Source organism: Chelmon rostratus, chromosome 4, assembly GCF_017976325.1.
Source record: "Chelmon rostratus isolate fCheRos1 chromosome 4, fCheRos1.pri, whole genome shotgun sequence".
Classification (NCBI taxonomy): domain Eukaryota; kingdom Metazoa; phylum Chordata; class Actinopteri; order Chaetodontiformes; family Chaetodontidae; genus Chelmon; species Chelmon rostratus.
The window spans coordinates 15489732-15505141 of NC_055661.1; the positions used below are offsets into that span (position 1 = coordinate 15489732).

A 15410-nucleotide genomic window follows, 5' to 3' on the forward strand; every position below is an offset into this window, starting at 1 on the left:
CAGAGAGCGCAGAGTCACTGCAGCAGTGCATGTCAGTGATGTACTTTTTATCAAACAAAGCTAGGAATAGCTCAACCGCAGACAGAGGTTGTGGGGAACATGCATTGTTTGTCTGAAACTGAAAACTTTACCCAGTGATTTTGTCCGTAAATTGTACTCGTAAACTTCAAATGATACCTAGTCCCTATTGAAAGTCAACCATTTTATAACAAGGCTTGATCCCTGATTATTGATAAATAAATTGTAAGTCAACAATGGCTAGACTTAAAATCTGTATTGAAATGAGGAAACTGCATAACCTCAACATGACTTTATATAGACTGCATGGCTAAATCAGCTAATTTAGTTCTGTGACCAGAAGGAAGACTGTGACAATATTAAAGACGTTACACCTCAATCATTCTACTTGGTTCATGGAGTTTGGTGATCTCGCTTTACTCCAGCATAGCTCTACCCCCACCTCCACCCCCACCTTCAGCCTGAGCAGGTGCTCTAATTAGCCTGAATAAATGAACACAGGAGCAGGGGTGCAGGGCTGTTACAAACATGCAGCTCCACATACAAAAGATATTGGTCGGATTCTGGTTAACAACTTGGAACTGAAAGAGTTGGTTGATTAATCGTAAATCGCATGATAGGGAATTAATTGGCAACTATTCTGATAATCAATTAATTGCTTAAGTCATTTTCCCCATGATCCTCTGCAACTAAGACTTTAGCTAAGCATATAGCCCTATCCTCTCTATCTATGTTTGTATTGCCCCTCGTCATTTAGAAGGAGGCGGGTGGAGTTAGTGTCACAGCCCACCAGTGAAATGCCAACATGGATGACTTGGTCTTGAAAACTGTAATGTTGTATATTTGGAGATATGAGTTTGACCGAGATGCCTAAGGATATTACACAACCTATCTGCAAGCTATTATATTCCATTTATAAAGAAGTTTGAACATTTTAATAGCAATATCTCCTTTCAAATAACGTCACGCTTTGTGCAACAATATCCCAGCATCATTTTCTGTTTAACCTTGTTATTTTACGTTGTGTTTAATATCACAACCCAACGCATATATAACATGAACTTCTCTTACGGCGTGCAGAGCAAATTTTTGGTGAGCAGGCATATGGAAGACAGAGATGTGGGGTGTCAGAAAGAGATGGTTTGTAATTAAGGATTTAAAATTCACTCGTCACTTGTGCTGTTAAAACGGGCTCAGCAGGCGGTCATACCGCTCTGCAGAAGCATATTTAAATGCACAATGGGACGCAGATTCTAGATATTATTTGTTCTGATAGTAAGTTGGTGAAGCCCTCCATAATATCGCCGTAGGAAAAACCAGTCGTAGATCGTCCCTTCAACAATATATTATCCGTGTGCCAATTGGCATAAGCCTACTGTGCGTTTGCCATTGATCCTGATCAGAGACTGATCAGAGATTTTCACGCCGCTGTTTTCCACTTTGACCACCATTGTTTTACTCTTTTTTTTCCATCCCCCACTCGTTATGTTTGGGCAGAGAAGAGGACAGAGCGGGAGAGAAAGAGAGAACGGATGAAAACATGGAATATACAGCAGTGCGGAGCAGCTCTCGCTCGCTCAACATCTGTTTCCATTTTGGTGTTTGCTTTCAACTTTGTGCCAGAGAATATGGAGCCCCCAAATGTGGAGAGGGTTGTTTTCAAGTGGTAATTTGGCACACCCCACATTTTTTTTTTTTTTTTTGCTCTCATCCTCATTTTAGTTGGGAAGCTGTCTTTGGTCATAAACCATGCTTTCAGCCCGGAGGAGAAATCCACTAGTGCAAAAATTATGTATTTTTGGCAGTAAACCCTACTAGCCTAGTTTTCCACTTGAGAATAGACATTAGACTCAGCCTTTCCTGGCTCCTCTTCAAGTATGAGAGTTGAAAATTCCCTTCAGAGGACTGGGGCTTTTTCCCCCACATGTATAGGAGTAAATGTTTTACATATTTAATATGCCTTTCTATCTTGCAGCGTCCCAGAGATGGCTAAAATGTGCTATGTATTTTTCATGTTAAGTTAGCAGGATTTTGTTTGTATTAGTAGTTCAACAGTAATGATGGCAGTTGGTTTAGCCTGATTTCCATCCAGTTGAAAAAAACTTTTAACATCTGTGGAGCTGAATTGTTACAATATCCGATTCTAAATGGGCCACAGAAGGAAGCATAACACCAAGAGATTAAAAATTAAAACTTCACAAGAGTGGGATGGATATGTCTTTTTACTTAGTAGACATGAGCTGCCCAGAAGTGAGCTAATTTCTCTAATTAGCTGCAACCTTTTTCCCTGTCCTCACTCGCTTCTTAATCATGATAACACGATTGCTCACTCCTGATCAGTTTTGCTGATTCTGAGCTTGGCCAAGTGCCATAGTATGAAGTCATTGGTCGAACATCTCCGGTTTCAGTTTCCCCTGAGTCATTGACAGCAGCTGTACAGCCAGCAGATCACTGGCAGTCTTCTCTAATACAGAACCCGGAGCCTGATGAGGAGCGCTCTTACAGCAATACACCCTAGTTAGTTTCCCATGGGAGTCCAGCTGCAGGCTTGTTAGCACGCTGGGCTTGTTGTGGTTAGATTTAATTAAGATGAGGTCCATTTCCTTTTAATGGTTGTTATTAATCAAGGCAATTAACAGCTAATGAAATGTGAGGAGTGACTGTGCTCCTTCACACAGTAGTAATTCAGTAAGCATGGGCCAGCCCAGTAAATAACATAAAGCTGGAATGACATACAGTACTTCAACTTCCAAGTACACCATTATTATATCAGAGCAGTGGCAGCTCAAACAACATGTTGAATAGTCAACTAGCCTAACTAGTTTGATAATTAATTAATCATAGAAGTAATTTGAATTTTATCCAGAAGTTTCCAGCTTCTCGAGTTTGAAGATTTTCTGTGTTTTGTAAACTGAATATCTGTGGACATTCCCCCTAACCCTTGAAAATGGTGAGAGGAGTTCAGACAATTACAGACCAAACCATTATTCAACTAATTGAGAAAATATTCAGTAGATAAATTCTGAACGAAATTAGTGGTTAGTTGTGCGGCTAGTTTATAGCTGTTAAAAGATAACTTTCGTTTTTTACAACCTGGACCTTATTTGTAGCATTAAATACGCCCATTTACTCACCCAGACAACTTTGGTGGCATTTGCTATTCCCCTCCGAGCCGGCGGTTGGCCAGTTTAGCTGTAGTTTGGCACAGCTATGGTTTGTTATTGCGTATTCGTAGCCGACCGCCGCAGAGTCAGCCGTGTTGTGGCTGGCTGCTCGCAGCGCGTGGCGTTCGGTAATGACATCATCCACTCAGAGGTAGTTGTCTAGAGACGCAAGATATTGATAACATGCCACCACGGGCTCAGAGGGGAATAGCACCAGCATATCATAACAAAATATTGGAATATGAACGAGTTTCGCTGCAGATTATGCGTTATATATCGGATGCCCCGAGTACTTGCATTATACGGATATATGCGCCGCTCCTCTGGGGCTGATTTCTTCAAAACGACTCCAAATGCCACCAAAGTTGTCTGGGTGAGTAAACGGGCGTATTTAATGCTACAAATAAGGTCCAGGTTGTAAAAAACGAAAGTTACCTTTAAAGTAGTCACTCGTGTTTAATGTTTCCAGTAATATTTACATTTTTCTTACAGAGCAAGTGTGTTAACGCATTGACGTATTAGTCGATCACTCCTGAATCTTTACTGTAGATACTGAGAATATTTGTTATAATTCTCACCTTCTCTCTCTGCGTTTCCTTCATGGACCTTGTGTATAACGCAGGAGGGCTGAGGATGTCCAGTAAATAAGAAATTGGCCTCAATGTTCATTGATTACAACAACCAGCAGAATTTCCCCAGAGCCAGTTGTAACTGTTTATCTTCAAGTAATGACCTCATCTTGTTGATGTTATGGAAGCTTGTGCGTCTAATGGTGGGATTTACCACAGCAGGACCCCCCTCCATATCACCTCCCCTCCGCTCTCTAACAATTGCAGGATCTACGTCACAACAATGAAGCTCACCCCATTCTTCACATTTCCATCCAGAGTAACAGTTTCAAAACGTTGCATTGTTTCCCACCATCATCACCGCTGTCATTTCAGCTCAGTGGAATAAAACGTGACTCGTGAAAAGTTAACCTTTTTGTTTAATCTTCTTTCTATACATTTAAACATTATGGACTGCATAAGCGCCACAGGGATGAGCAGATGACAAAACGCTACTGGACAGTCGACAAAATATAATTAGGAAACATCAAAGGAAAGTTGTAATGCAGAGCTATTCAGCTGTCAGACATCTCTAAATTGGATTAGTTCTAGTCATTTTGAAGTAAGCCTGCCTTGGGCTAACTCTAGAGTTTGCAGCTGTATTATGTAGGAAAATATAAATACGGGATTTGACTCTGTATTAGAAGATAGTCAACATTAAATGACTCAGTTCAGGCCTGGGGAAAAATGTGTTTTGATATGAGGGCTGCAACTAATGATTATTTTTATTATCAGTTAATCCGCCCATTACCTGATGAATCTTTTATCATTTATAATTTGACAGAAATTTATGAAAAATGTAATGCGATGTCTGTCTCTAACATTCACTTTACTGTAACATACGTTAAAAAGTCAAAAGCAAATCCTCACATTGACTAATCACTTCAGCTCTATATGATGTTTGTAATAGACAGCTGTTTAGCTATTTTACAACAGAAACAGATTTCCAGTCAAAGTGCAAAATATCGACACTGGAAAATATCTTGCAATAAGGAGGAAAGTGAAAATGTGCCAGGAGCAGATGGTCTTTGAGTGTCAGCCTTTGTCTTTGAAGTGCCGAGGTCCGTGCCACAGGAGACGCTATTGTGTTGGCGGAGTGGACGACGAACCTGTTCAGCTACCTCACTCCTGCATGCAGAGTGCACACGGCTCACTGGCCTGCTGCCAACAGCCACACAGAGCCAAAGAGGCGGCGCACTTTGTTTTGGATCATGGCCTCTGAATCACTGCAAAAGAATTAGGTGTCTCGGTTTTTGTAGGAGATGTTACTACACTATGTAGTCAGAGCGCTGACTAACAGGTGGAGGGCAAGAGGCACAGAGATTTTAGGCTTTGTCTGTTTCTGTTGTTTGTTTTTGCTGGTTGTTGGCAGTGTAAGAAGTTTAGTCACCCACTGCTAAAATAACACCATTTTTATGTAGATGTTTACTCAAAGTAGCTACAATAATTCAAGTGCACAGATTTTAGTGGATTCCTGGGCGACCCAGTAAGTTTTGGTGCCATCTCTACCCCTCACAATTTAAGGTAGTATTGTGTAGTGATCTATAGTACTTATAGATCACTTGCTTGTGAAAGTATTAAGCATACAAGTATTTTTGTTAATTTTTGAGTGCTAAAAAATAATCAGCAAATTTTGGGTAATTGATCATAATTTAGATAATTTATCAAGCAAAATCATCGATTTTCTTGGTCCAGTTTCCTAAATGTGGGCATGCTTTTCTCTTTTCTTATACAATTGTGAATGGACTATTCTGGAGTTTCAGACTGGTTGACAAAAACAAGCTATTTAAAGACATCTCCCTGGACTCTGGGAAACTGTGATGAGCATTTTTCAGTTTTTTAACATTTAACAAAACTAAAAGAATCAAAAGCGTGTCCCTTTGAGGAAATCTATATTCGGACCATCCTAATAACTGGTTTAATCAGATTCTAGCAGTATTAGAATATCAAATCATTCATTAATGTAATCCAAGCAGGTGGCTCCTCTTCTAGATGTACAGTATTGTGGACCTCTGTCTGGTTTATACTTTTGATCAGTGTCCCTTTGCGTGATCTTGGTCGACTTAAAGCGAAATAGGACCCAAACATCCCCTCAGCGATGCTGAATTGGCCTCTTTCTCACTGATGTGGTTTACAAGGCAGGCTTTTTTTTCTTCCTCTCTTCACGGGCTGTAGTCTACTTCATACCGCACGTCTCTCTTTATTTAGCCCCAGCTTCACCCTCACACCCAAACAGCACTTAGACCACGGTGTCTTAGTTCCCTAATTTATATTGTTCCATTTGGTGAAAAAAGCTAGTAATCATATGTTGCTGTTTCTTTTTACATTTTGGCTGGAATTTACTCCTTCCACCCCAGCTTTGTCACAGAGGGAGAGTCCTCTCTTAGCTGCACAGGTCAACAAATGTGGTGGATATGATGTCTCTGTGGTGCTGAATGAGTAAAACCAGACACTATGTAGTCACAGCAAATATACTTCATGCTGCCCACATGAACTCTGAGGCATTTACTTCTTTAGTACATTTTTTTCTTTGACAGTTTATTAGGGGTCACAAAACAATCAACTTCAAAATATATGGTTTAATGACACAGAAAAGAGATTAGAGCTAAAACAAAGTAGTCTATTAAATTGACAGAGCTACTGGTTTTAATGATAATCCTAAACTCAAAGTTGGCAAAACAAGTAATTTGAAGACATCACACTGGGTTCTGGGAAGACGTGATCATGGGATTTTTATAGACCAAACTTATTTATCAATAAATCAACAAAATAGTAGGCAGTTTAGTCGTGTAAATAATGAAAATAATCTGTAGTTGCATCACTTACAGAGAAAGCAAATAAAACATATTTCAAAATCCATGGCTACATGTACAACAACTAGAACATTTTGATTGAATCAACTTTACATTTCTACCACTTTCAGGTTCCTAAAACTCTATCCAAAACTTATCCTTTGAATGACTGGTCAGTCTGCAAGTGAGTGGTCTAAATTAATGGAATAGAAAAACAGAAAATATAGAAGACCAAACCATAAGATCTGTATGTCTGGGAACACCTTAATGCTGCCATGATTCAGGCCTCCATCCCGTGTGTCAAAACAAAATGCCCTGCAAATGATGCTGCTGCAACTTGAAATGAAAGGTTGCCCCGTATGGCATATTAAGACTTTTATCCGATCTTTTTACTTCAACGAGATGAGACTGTCCACTCATTGCATCTTCACCACATAAAGGCCTCCTTACTTGTCTGCTTTGGTGACAGATGCTGCTTTTGCTTAGTTTGCAAAAGCCAGATATCAGATTTTTGGCCAGAATCCCCGTGCACAGACAGCAAAATACCTGCATCATCCGGGCTGTCCGCTTATCACCTAGACTACTTTATCACCCTGTGTGTGCTGTTGAGAAATGCAAGCATATTGATGCCAGAATGCAATGTTGAGACAACACTGTGTCATTGTATTGAGAATGTGGAAGTGTATGTGAATGTTCTCTCTCCTGGGCGGTGGCCCTGCAACGTCACCCTTATTCTTTGAAATTTCAAGTGGTTTGTGATCCAACACAATTCACTTAAGTTTTTATATTTCTCTAAGCTAATGGAGAGAACTCTTAGACACATTGTGACCCCATATGGTAAGAATGAAGCATACTATGAATTATGGAAACCCTGGAAACCATGCACTAAAACCAACTACTCAGGTAGGCATAGGTTGGCTAAGCATGTAGGAGTATTGTAGCAGTTAGTATATGAATATCAGCTGGATAGCTATCCATCTATCTATCCATCCATCTTATAGTCTGTAGGTGATTTTCCCTGTGGATTTATGTGATTGCAATGTATTATTGTCTTGAATAAGTGCCCTGGTTTATAGCATCTGTAGCACTACATATATTCCAGTGATAATTAGGTATGTGTGTGTGTGTGCGTGTGTGTGTGTGTGTATTCGAGCGAGTGTTAGAATTAAAAGTCTGTGTCTCTCGTTCTCTCATGCTTTCTTCTTGTGCTCATTATCCAGACTGAGGTTGGACATGCTCCAAGGTCAGAGCTGTGAGGCAATGGCCCACATTTTCATTTTGTCAGGGCCCCTCCTTTTCTTATCCTCTGTCAGCACTTTCACAAGTTCACCCTGCAGGCTCAAGTTACGAGATTGGAAGGAAATAGTCGTGTTCTCGTGGTTGCATAGAACGCCAGAGAGTGACCGACTGACAAAGGATTGAGTTAGATTTCCAAGGCAGATTTTTCTAAACCATTATTTTTCCAGGGAAGGATGGCTGAGTTTGCCTGACCTGTTCCAGGTCATTCTGCCTTTGAGTCACTGAGTTAAAGACATTCACATCTGTGAGCCGTGCTCCATAGGATTCCTGTTGTATGCCCCTGAGCAGCTAAACCTGAGCGAATGAGGTCAAGTGCTTTTACCAAGGACACAACGGCAGATGTTGGTGAGATACAAAAGAACAGAGTATACCTAGGTTTAAAGTGTTACAGATCTGCTTACAGCACTTATTGAGAAACATAAATTGATAAATTAAGAAGAATTGGCAGTCCCATGCTTCAGTTTCTCAATCAGAGAGCTTTTACTTGATTGATTAGTAAGGGTATTATTGTGCTGTCTTTTGTGAGTGGATGATATCAGTGTAGTGACCCTATCCTCCTATGGTTTTTCTTACGATTGCACCAAAATCTTTCAGGGAATACTAATCTGGGGCATGCTGCTCTGTGAATCCTTTGGCCCTTCCCTCTGGTTGTTAATAATATTGGTGAGTCAAGGTTTGGAGCTGGTATTCACCACTGTTGAACTCACTGCACTTGTACCAGCAAAATACCCAGTGTATAAATATAGGAAAATATAAGAATAGGCCAAATCCTCCAAAAGTCAGACACTAGAGCCTGTCAGCGGAGCAGTCATGATTCTGGGTGATTCATCAAAGAAATGGACTTTGCCTATAGCAACTCACAAAGGCAAACACGGCTTGTAACATGCTCTTTAGCTTTTGACCAGGATTAATGTCTCAGTTAGAGGGGGCAGCTTTTTATTGCTTTTGACCCTGTTTTTCCCTCTTGGTCTACTTAAGTCCGTAGTTCATTCCACTGTGTTTGGTTTGTTAACAAAATCTCATAAAAAATGAACACTACAGTGATGCAGCTCTGTGACACAGTTCCCGTGTAGCAAGCCTTTTCTCTTAGGTTCATTTGAGGTTTGTTGAATTGTAAAGTACAAAAGATGTAACAAATTGATTAAACTGATGTCAGTTCAAGTTTAGGTTTATACGTGTTAGTCAAAGTAGATGAAGAGTTTATTTTGCCATACAGTACATCCTTAATGTGTAGGTTTAGCACCTAAGGGACTGACACTGAACATGTTTGGCCCAGTTGGGCTCAAGTCAGTTTCTGTTTGGTTTTGGCCGCCTGTTTCTGCCTGTGCATGATAAATTCACTTGGCTGTAAGGCCAGGATATTTCCTTCTCTCAGCAACATAGCCAGCAACTGAACATCATAGATCCATTTCAGCCATGGCAAAGATTAACCACCCAGCTAGGTTTGAGCTCAGGTTTAGCAGAAGATAGTGGGGCTTACAGTACTGGTCATGAACTTAAGAAGGGCAGATTCTTGGCAGCACTGAGGCCATACTATCATGCAGCCAGATACTGGTTTATCAACAGTCAGCCTTCTGCCTGACTTTCTACCTTGGTTTCATCAGAGATATTGGTTTAGAAGATATCTAACATCTTGGGCTCAGTTAAAAATGTTATTTTCTGTAGAAGGAGTCTATCCAAATGGTTGATGTTTTCTCAGCATTGTTACTTGCACATGTAAAATCCTTTGTATATAAGAGAAATGCAATGGACATGTAGATTCTACCAGAATAATTTTGTAGAAGAATTTTTGTCTGTGATGTTGGCCTAAATTTACTCATGTAAAAAAAAAAAAAAACAACCCTCCAAGATGTTCCAAGCTCAGAAGGTATGAGTTAATGAATATAGAGAATTATTTAGGTGGATCTACTGTAAGCGGACTGATGGCATATAGCGTTTCTTTTACATTTTCAATAAGAGAATTCAGTGACAGTGAAATCAAAATACTACTTATGTTGTGCAGGACTCTTATATAGATGCCAATACAATGCCTTAGATTCAGTATACAGTATTAAACACATGATATATTCAGTAGAACAATTCTGTGTACAGGAATCCTCGATCCCACCAACTCTTGTTGAAACCTCTCAGTTAACTCAGTCAGTCTCCTGTTTTTCCCTGACAGTGACCAGATGTTGGCAGGTGTCTGTGTGACGCCATACGGTAGAACAAACAGCTTGAGGGCGTTTGGGAAATGCCACCCGCTGCTACTGCGGGGTGTCATTCTTAATCCCTTTTTCTAAACTGGCACACAACGCGCACACACTTTCACATTAGCAGTGCTTAACAGTGCTTTGTGAGTTTTCTCTTGAACAGTTACATTTACATTAAAGTAGTAAGCTGTGATTTAGACTGAAGGAAACGCCGTAATTTGCCTTAAATGTAGATAATCAGTTTTATGAGAAATGAATAGAAGTGCTCCAACTGCATCAGTAGATGTAAACCATTTCCAGTGTTCCTGTTGTGTGGATGAGTAAAAGTCACATCTGAGATGAAAAACAGGTGTCGTACATTCAATTTTTATAATGTGTGAAGTCCAACAGACATTTTCTTCTCTGGCTTTGTCATTCACTGTTAGTCTTGTTAATCTTGCAGTGGTGCCTTTTGCTGCTTTGTTTTTAATGATCAATGATCACTGCAAGGTCAGCCAGGACTTTATGAACTTAAACCAATGTTATTTTTTAAATGTAGGGTGGAAAAGTAGCACAAATATGCCTGTAATGTAGCTGAGGTTTCCAACACAGTAAATAATAGATTAACTATCTTGATAAGATTTTTAGTGGTGGTTGAACTTGTCTTATCTATTTATTTTACCAGTCAGTGGAAAAAAAGTTGTCATCTAGGGGGGTTCAGCAGCATGCCCCCTCCCCTGGGGAATCATTTAGGGCATAAAAGCCCAAATTTCCTCTGGCTCATTCCAGTGCAACTATTCCATCATATGCACTGATCTTAATGATAAACAAAACATGTATACTTGATCATATGTATTACTTCAGGAAGTTCCATTACATCATAATTTAATTTTAAATCATGATTTGGGGCATCTGACATTAGTTTGCATAATTGGTCAATGGAAAATAAAAATTGCGAAAGTGTTTTTGGACATTTTAAACTGTCCTGTAAAAGTACAGGGCTGAGGCACAGCCTACTTTTTTCCTCATATGACACAGGCCTGTACTTTGACAACATCGCCTTAATTTACTTGTTCATTAAATCCATAAATATCTGTCTGGCATATATGGAAAATGCAGAGCTTTCAGTGAACTTTCCCGGGTGTTTCCAAAGTAGCCTGTCTAATTGGATTTCCCCTGTCTGTGCAATTAATGCAGTTCTTAATGTGTCTGCCATCAATTATTTTACTAATATTTGTCAAAAACTGAAGACGACTCTATGTTCTTTACTCGGCCGCACACAGTCTCACAGCTGAGCACACACATATTCATATAAAGCATGTGAGGGTGAGACTGATACAGACAAATGGCCATATTTCTCTGTCATCACGCTCGCATTGTCTTAAAGTGGAGGCTAATGGTCATAAATGTACATGCATAGATGCATTTATTAGAATTGTTGATCTTTATCTGTGTCTTATGGAAAGCTCTGAAGCCACCCATCAGCTGCTTATGTACCTGTCCCCTTACCGGAGTGAGGTCACAGTAACATGCTTAAGAGTGGAGTGGAGTGGAGATTAATTCAACAGGCCTGTGCCGGGATGAGGTCTTTGAGTTTCTCCCTTTCGTGGCACTCACATGCTCGTAGGCTGTTGATCCTGTGGAGAACCAAGCTGTGCTTCGTCACGTTTTTACGGGCACGATGCCAGACCTGACTCCAGCCCTGCGGCAATACCCAAAATGGCAGCCCTCAGTTTGGCTGGCTCGAATGGTGTATGTTTCTGCATGTGCTTGTGACAGTACTGTGCAAGTGTTTCATATCATGTATTACAATTGTAGTTTTCAGAGCCTTTAATAGTGCAGTATGGGCATGTTGGTGAAATTTAACTTGAAATAACCTCTGTATTTAAAAATGGTCAAGATATTAATACTGAACATCAAATTCCTTTGCTTGTGAAGGAAGTGTGATATAGAGTAAGATAACATTTTATTTTTTATCTTAAAATGTTCTTACTTCATTAGCCTGCATACAATGGGCGCAGGACAGATTGAAAACAGGAAAATGGTAATAATGTGTGGGTGCAGAGGGAGTTCATGTTCTTTGAATAACAATTCCCCCAGCAGTGTGTCTTTTATCTCTTCACCATCTCTGTCATCGTCAATGCCTCTCACTGTCTGTGAAGTTGATAGTATTGAGTCATGGTTACACTCGATTTCAAATGCTTTTGTCTTTCCCCACAGAGCCACCATAGAGGAAGTGGAGGGGGATGTGTGTGAGTTGGAATCGAAGCTTGACAAAGTGAGTACCACCCATGAAAAACAGTGCTTAATTGTTCATTTGTTCTACTGTGTGAACTGGCAGCTTCAGAGGCCGTCCTGTAAGTGGAAAGTTGCAGGTTTTTCCCTGGCCTCGTCCCCAGTATATCCCCTGGCAGATTGCCTTGGAGTAAGGGTCTAATATAGAAACATGTGCACCTGGCTTGCACTTTGATGAAATGTGTCTATGTGTTTCAAAAGTGTATGACACCCATTACACTTATTACAAGTTACAAGTATGTACTATAGGTAGGCAATTTAGTCATATCGTTCCTAAAAGTCATGACTAACTGGAGTTGGAGCAGATCACATCTCTGTTCATTGCTGACACAGTGGGACATTAACACCAACTGCCAGCCAAATGGTCATTTACCTGTGCCTGATTAATTCTTTCTATGAGCCTTTCTTTCTGCCAAGTAGCCTATAATCATGTTTTGTTTATCAAAATCCTAGAAATGATGACTGTTAAAATCTGTTCTGGGTATGAATGGGGGATGGAAACATTTTGGATGCCAGAATGCTCTATGATGGGAGACAACAGTCCTTTTAACTTACAGTAACATGCGGATGATGAACTTTGGTGCTCTCTTTATCATAAGCCTCTTTCACACATAGTTTGCGGTAAATTACTGGGATAACCTTCAGGTTGTCAGCCTACGTGAAGGAATACATGTACACAACACATCCATACGAGCATTTTCCCTGACATGTTTCTAGGTCTTGAGGTGGGATATTGGTGGTACAGATTTCCCTGAATATTGATGTCTGCTACAAGTCACACACAACCCTGCTCAGAAAATATTCCTGAACATTTCAGGGAGATACTAGATGTGTAAAAGGGGTTGTAGTTTGCCATCTATAGCATGATTTGCTGAGTATGAACACCAGTCCATAGTGTGTTTTGGAAAGCTTTTCTACAAACTTAAACATGTTTTTAAATATCAATAAATCCTTTCCTTTCTGTATTGTTTTCATTGGCTAGTTTTGTCTCAGCTCACTCAGTCTGCTCAAATTGAACTAGACTAAATATATAAACCAAACAAGCAAACAAGTGTTAATCAGTAGTTGTATCCTGCCCTGATAGCAGACCAGTCCCTCCTCCATGTGGATCCCTGTAGAGCTGAGAGTATTTTCACTAGCTGAGGGTGAGACCTCCAGCTTGGAAGATTCCAGTTCATTGTTTCTGGACTTAGTCTTACAGAGTACCTCCCTCCTCCTCACCCCACCTCTGTGACTCAGCCCCAGCCTCACTTCCCCTCTTGCTCTGGAGAGGAAGGATCTGCTGGGGAGTGAGTGTATTTGTGTACATGAGTATGGCTGCAATACTGTGTGTGCGTGTACACGTTGATGGGTGGAGTTGAGAGACAAGGGGCTAAAGAAACCCAAGTTCAGCTTTTTCTTGGAGCTTCCTACGTATCAGACATGTACACACACAGCCACGTTGTCAAAAGTAAACACACTTTTGACTGTGCCAATATTAAATCTGCTCTGAGGGCTATTTTCATTAGACACTGCAGACTGTAGCAGTGGCTAGCTGGTGTCTTATGGCTGAGAAAATTCTTGCAGGTTAGGTTGAAGTCAGATATGATTGAACAGTGGTTCTTCTTTTGAATGAAAGCACCCCCACAATATTTTATTTAATTTCACAGTTGCTTTTGTTTTGGAATTTAAACCAGTAAAAGAGAGAAAAAAGAAAATGCCAACCTGAAATATTTCTGAACTACATTTTATTGAAATTACTAATAATCAAACAAGCAAACAAAGTAAATAATCAGATTACTGAGCTCATGCTTGTTGATATACAAAATATCAATCTATGAAAAACTATCAATACACTTGGTTGCCAGTTTATTTTAAACACCAAGCTAAAACTAGTGTAGTCTAATACAACAAAAATAAATCCTAACAATCATGATGGTTATAATGTAAAGTTTCTGTTGTCTGTTTTGGAGAGGTGTTGATTCAACTGAATGGTTATTGTAAAAGCTGCAGTTTGTGATGCTGTTGAAATGTCTTGCATTATGCTGAGCTGCTTCAGTCATTTAGCCTACCCTCATTGGTATAAATGTGATGGGCACAATAAGGGCTGTTTTATTAGACTGCTTTAGTTTTGGCTTAGTGTACCTAATGAGTATATTTATATTTTGATATTTTTTATTAGTGTGTGTACAGGTGTGTGTTAGTGGGTATAGGTGGGTTTGGATTCAAGATAATCATTTCAACTTGTCAGGACCTGCTGATGTATGTAATAGTTCTTTGCATTGATGAATGCAATAGTTGTTTGTATGAAAGACATCACCTAATGGTTTGCTTTTAGTTGCCTTTTACCTTCTGACCTTTGCTACTAAAACAATATATGTCTCAAATACTTGTGTTTTATTTCATTTGTGATTCAAGATCCAAACTTGAGTTTTGTTGTAAAATACCCATATTTTCTGAAAAAGGCTTTCCTGAAGGAGAAACAAGCATTTTGTGTTTTGTCTGTTTTTCTTTATTAGTGGACTGTTGATCACTTACTTGTCTGCTAAGGAAACATCTTAAAATTAGCATTTTTAGTTGGGTTATTTAGCAGCTTTGGCTGCAGTGGCACATTCAGGCTGTGTGTCATCTCCTGTGTGGGAGTGGATGGAGAACGGCCAGCATTTGTTGTGAGTTTACATAACCCGGAATTATCTTTGCCCCCAATGAGTCAGAAGGGAAAGAAGGGCCTGTTGTTAATTATCAAGAAAATGAATAAGCATCTTGCTTTTCAGTGTTGGTCTCATGCACTGCAGCACCAGGTTCCACCAAATCTGTGCCTCCCGAATCTATTTTTATCATCAATTGTTTTTAATAAGAGAGAATACCCTGAAGAAATGACCTGCATCTCTGCTTCTGTCTATTACTGTGCATATGAACGTCTCTTTCTTCCCCTCTAAGCATTTGTCTCTTTCTCTCTGTAGTTGGTGAAGTTGTGTATTGGGATGATTGATGCTGGAAAAGCCTACAATGCAGCCAACAAGCAGTTTGTCAACGGAATCCGGGAGCTAGCCCAGCAGTCCACCAAAGATGAAGTCATTGAGG

The 15410-nt window shown here is 39.9% G+C and overlaps 1 protein-coding gene across 2 annotated transcripts in view; it reads left to right on the top strand.

Moving 5' to 3' along the window:
- The window catches only part of LOC121605040 (arf-GAP with coiled-coil, ANK repeat and PH domain-containing protein 2-like), a 52279-nt gene that overhangs the window by 1940 nt on the left and 34929 nt on the right, over positions 1-15410 (top strand). For both annotated transcript variants that reach the window (XM_041934773.1, XM_041934774.1), the window contains exons 2-3: positions 12273-12330; positions 15290-15409. In XM_041934773.1, coding sequence (XP_041790707.1) covers positions 12273-12330; positions 15290-15409 — 178 coding nt within the window. The remainder of the gene's footprint in view (positions 1-12272; positions 12331-15289; position 15410) is intronic.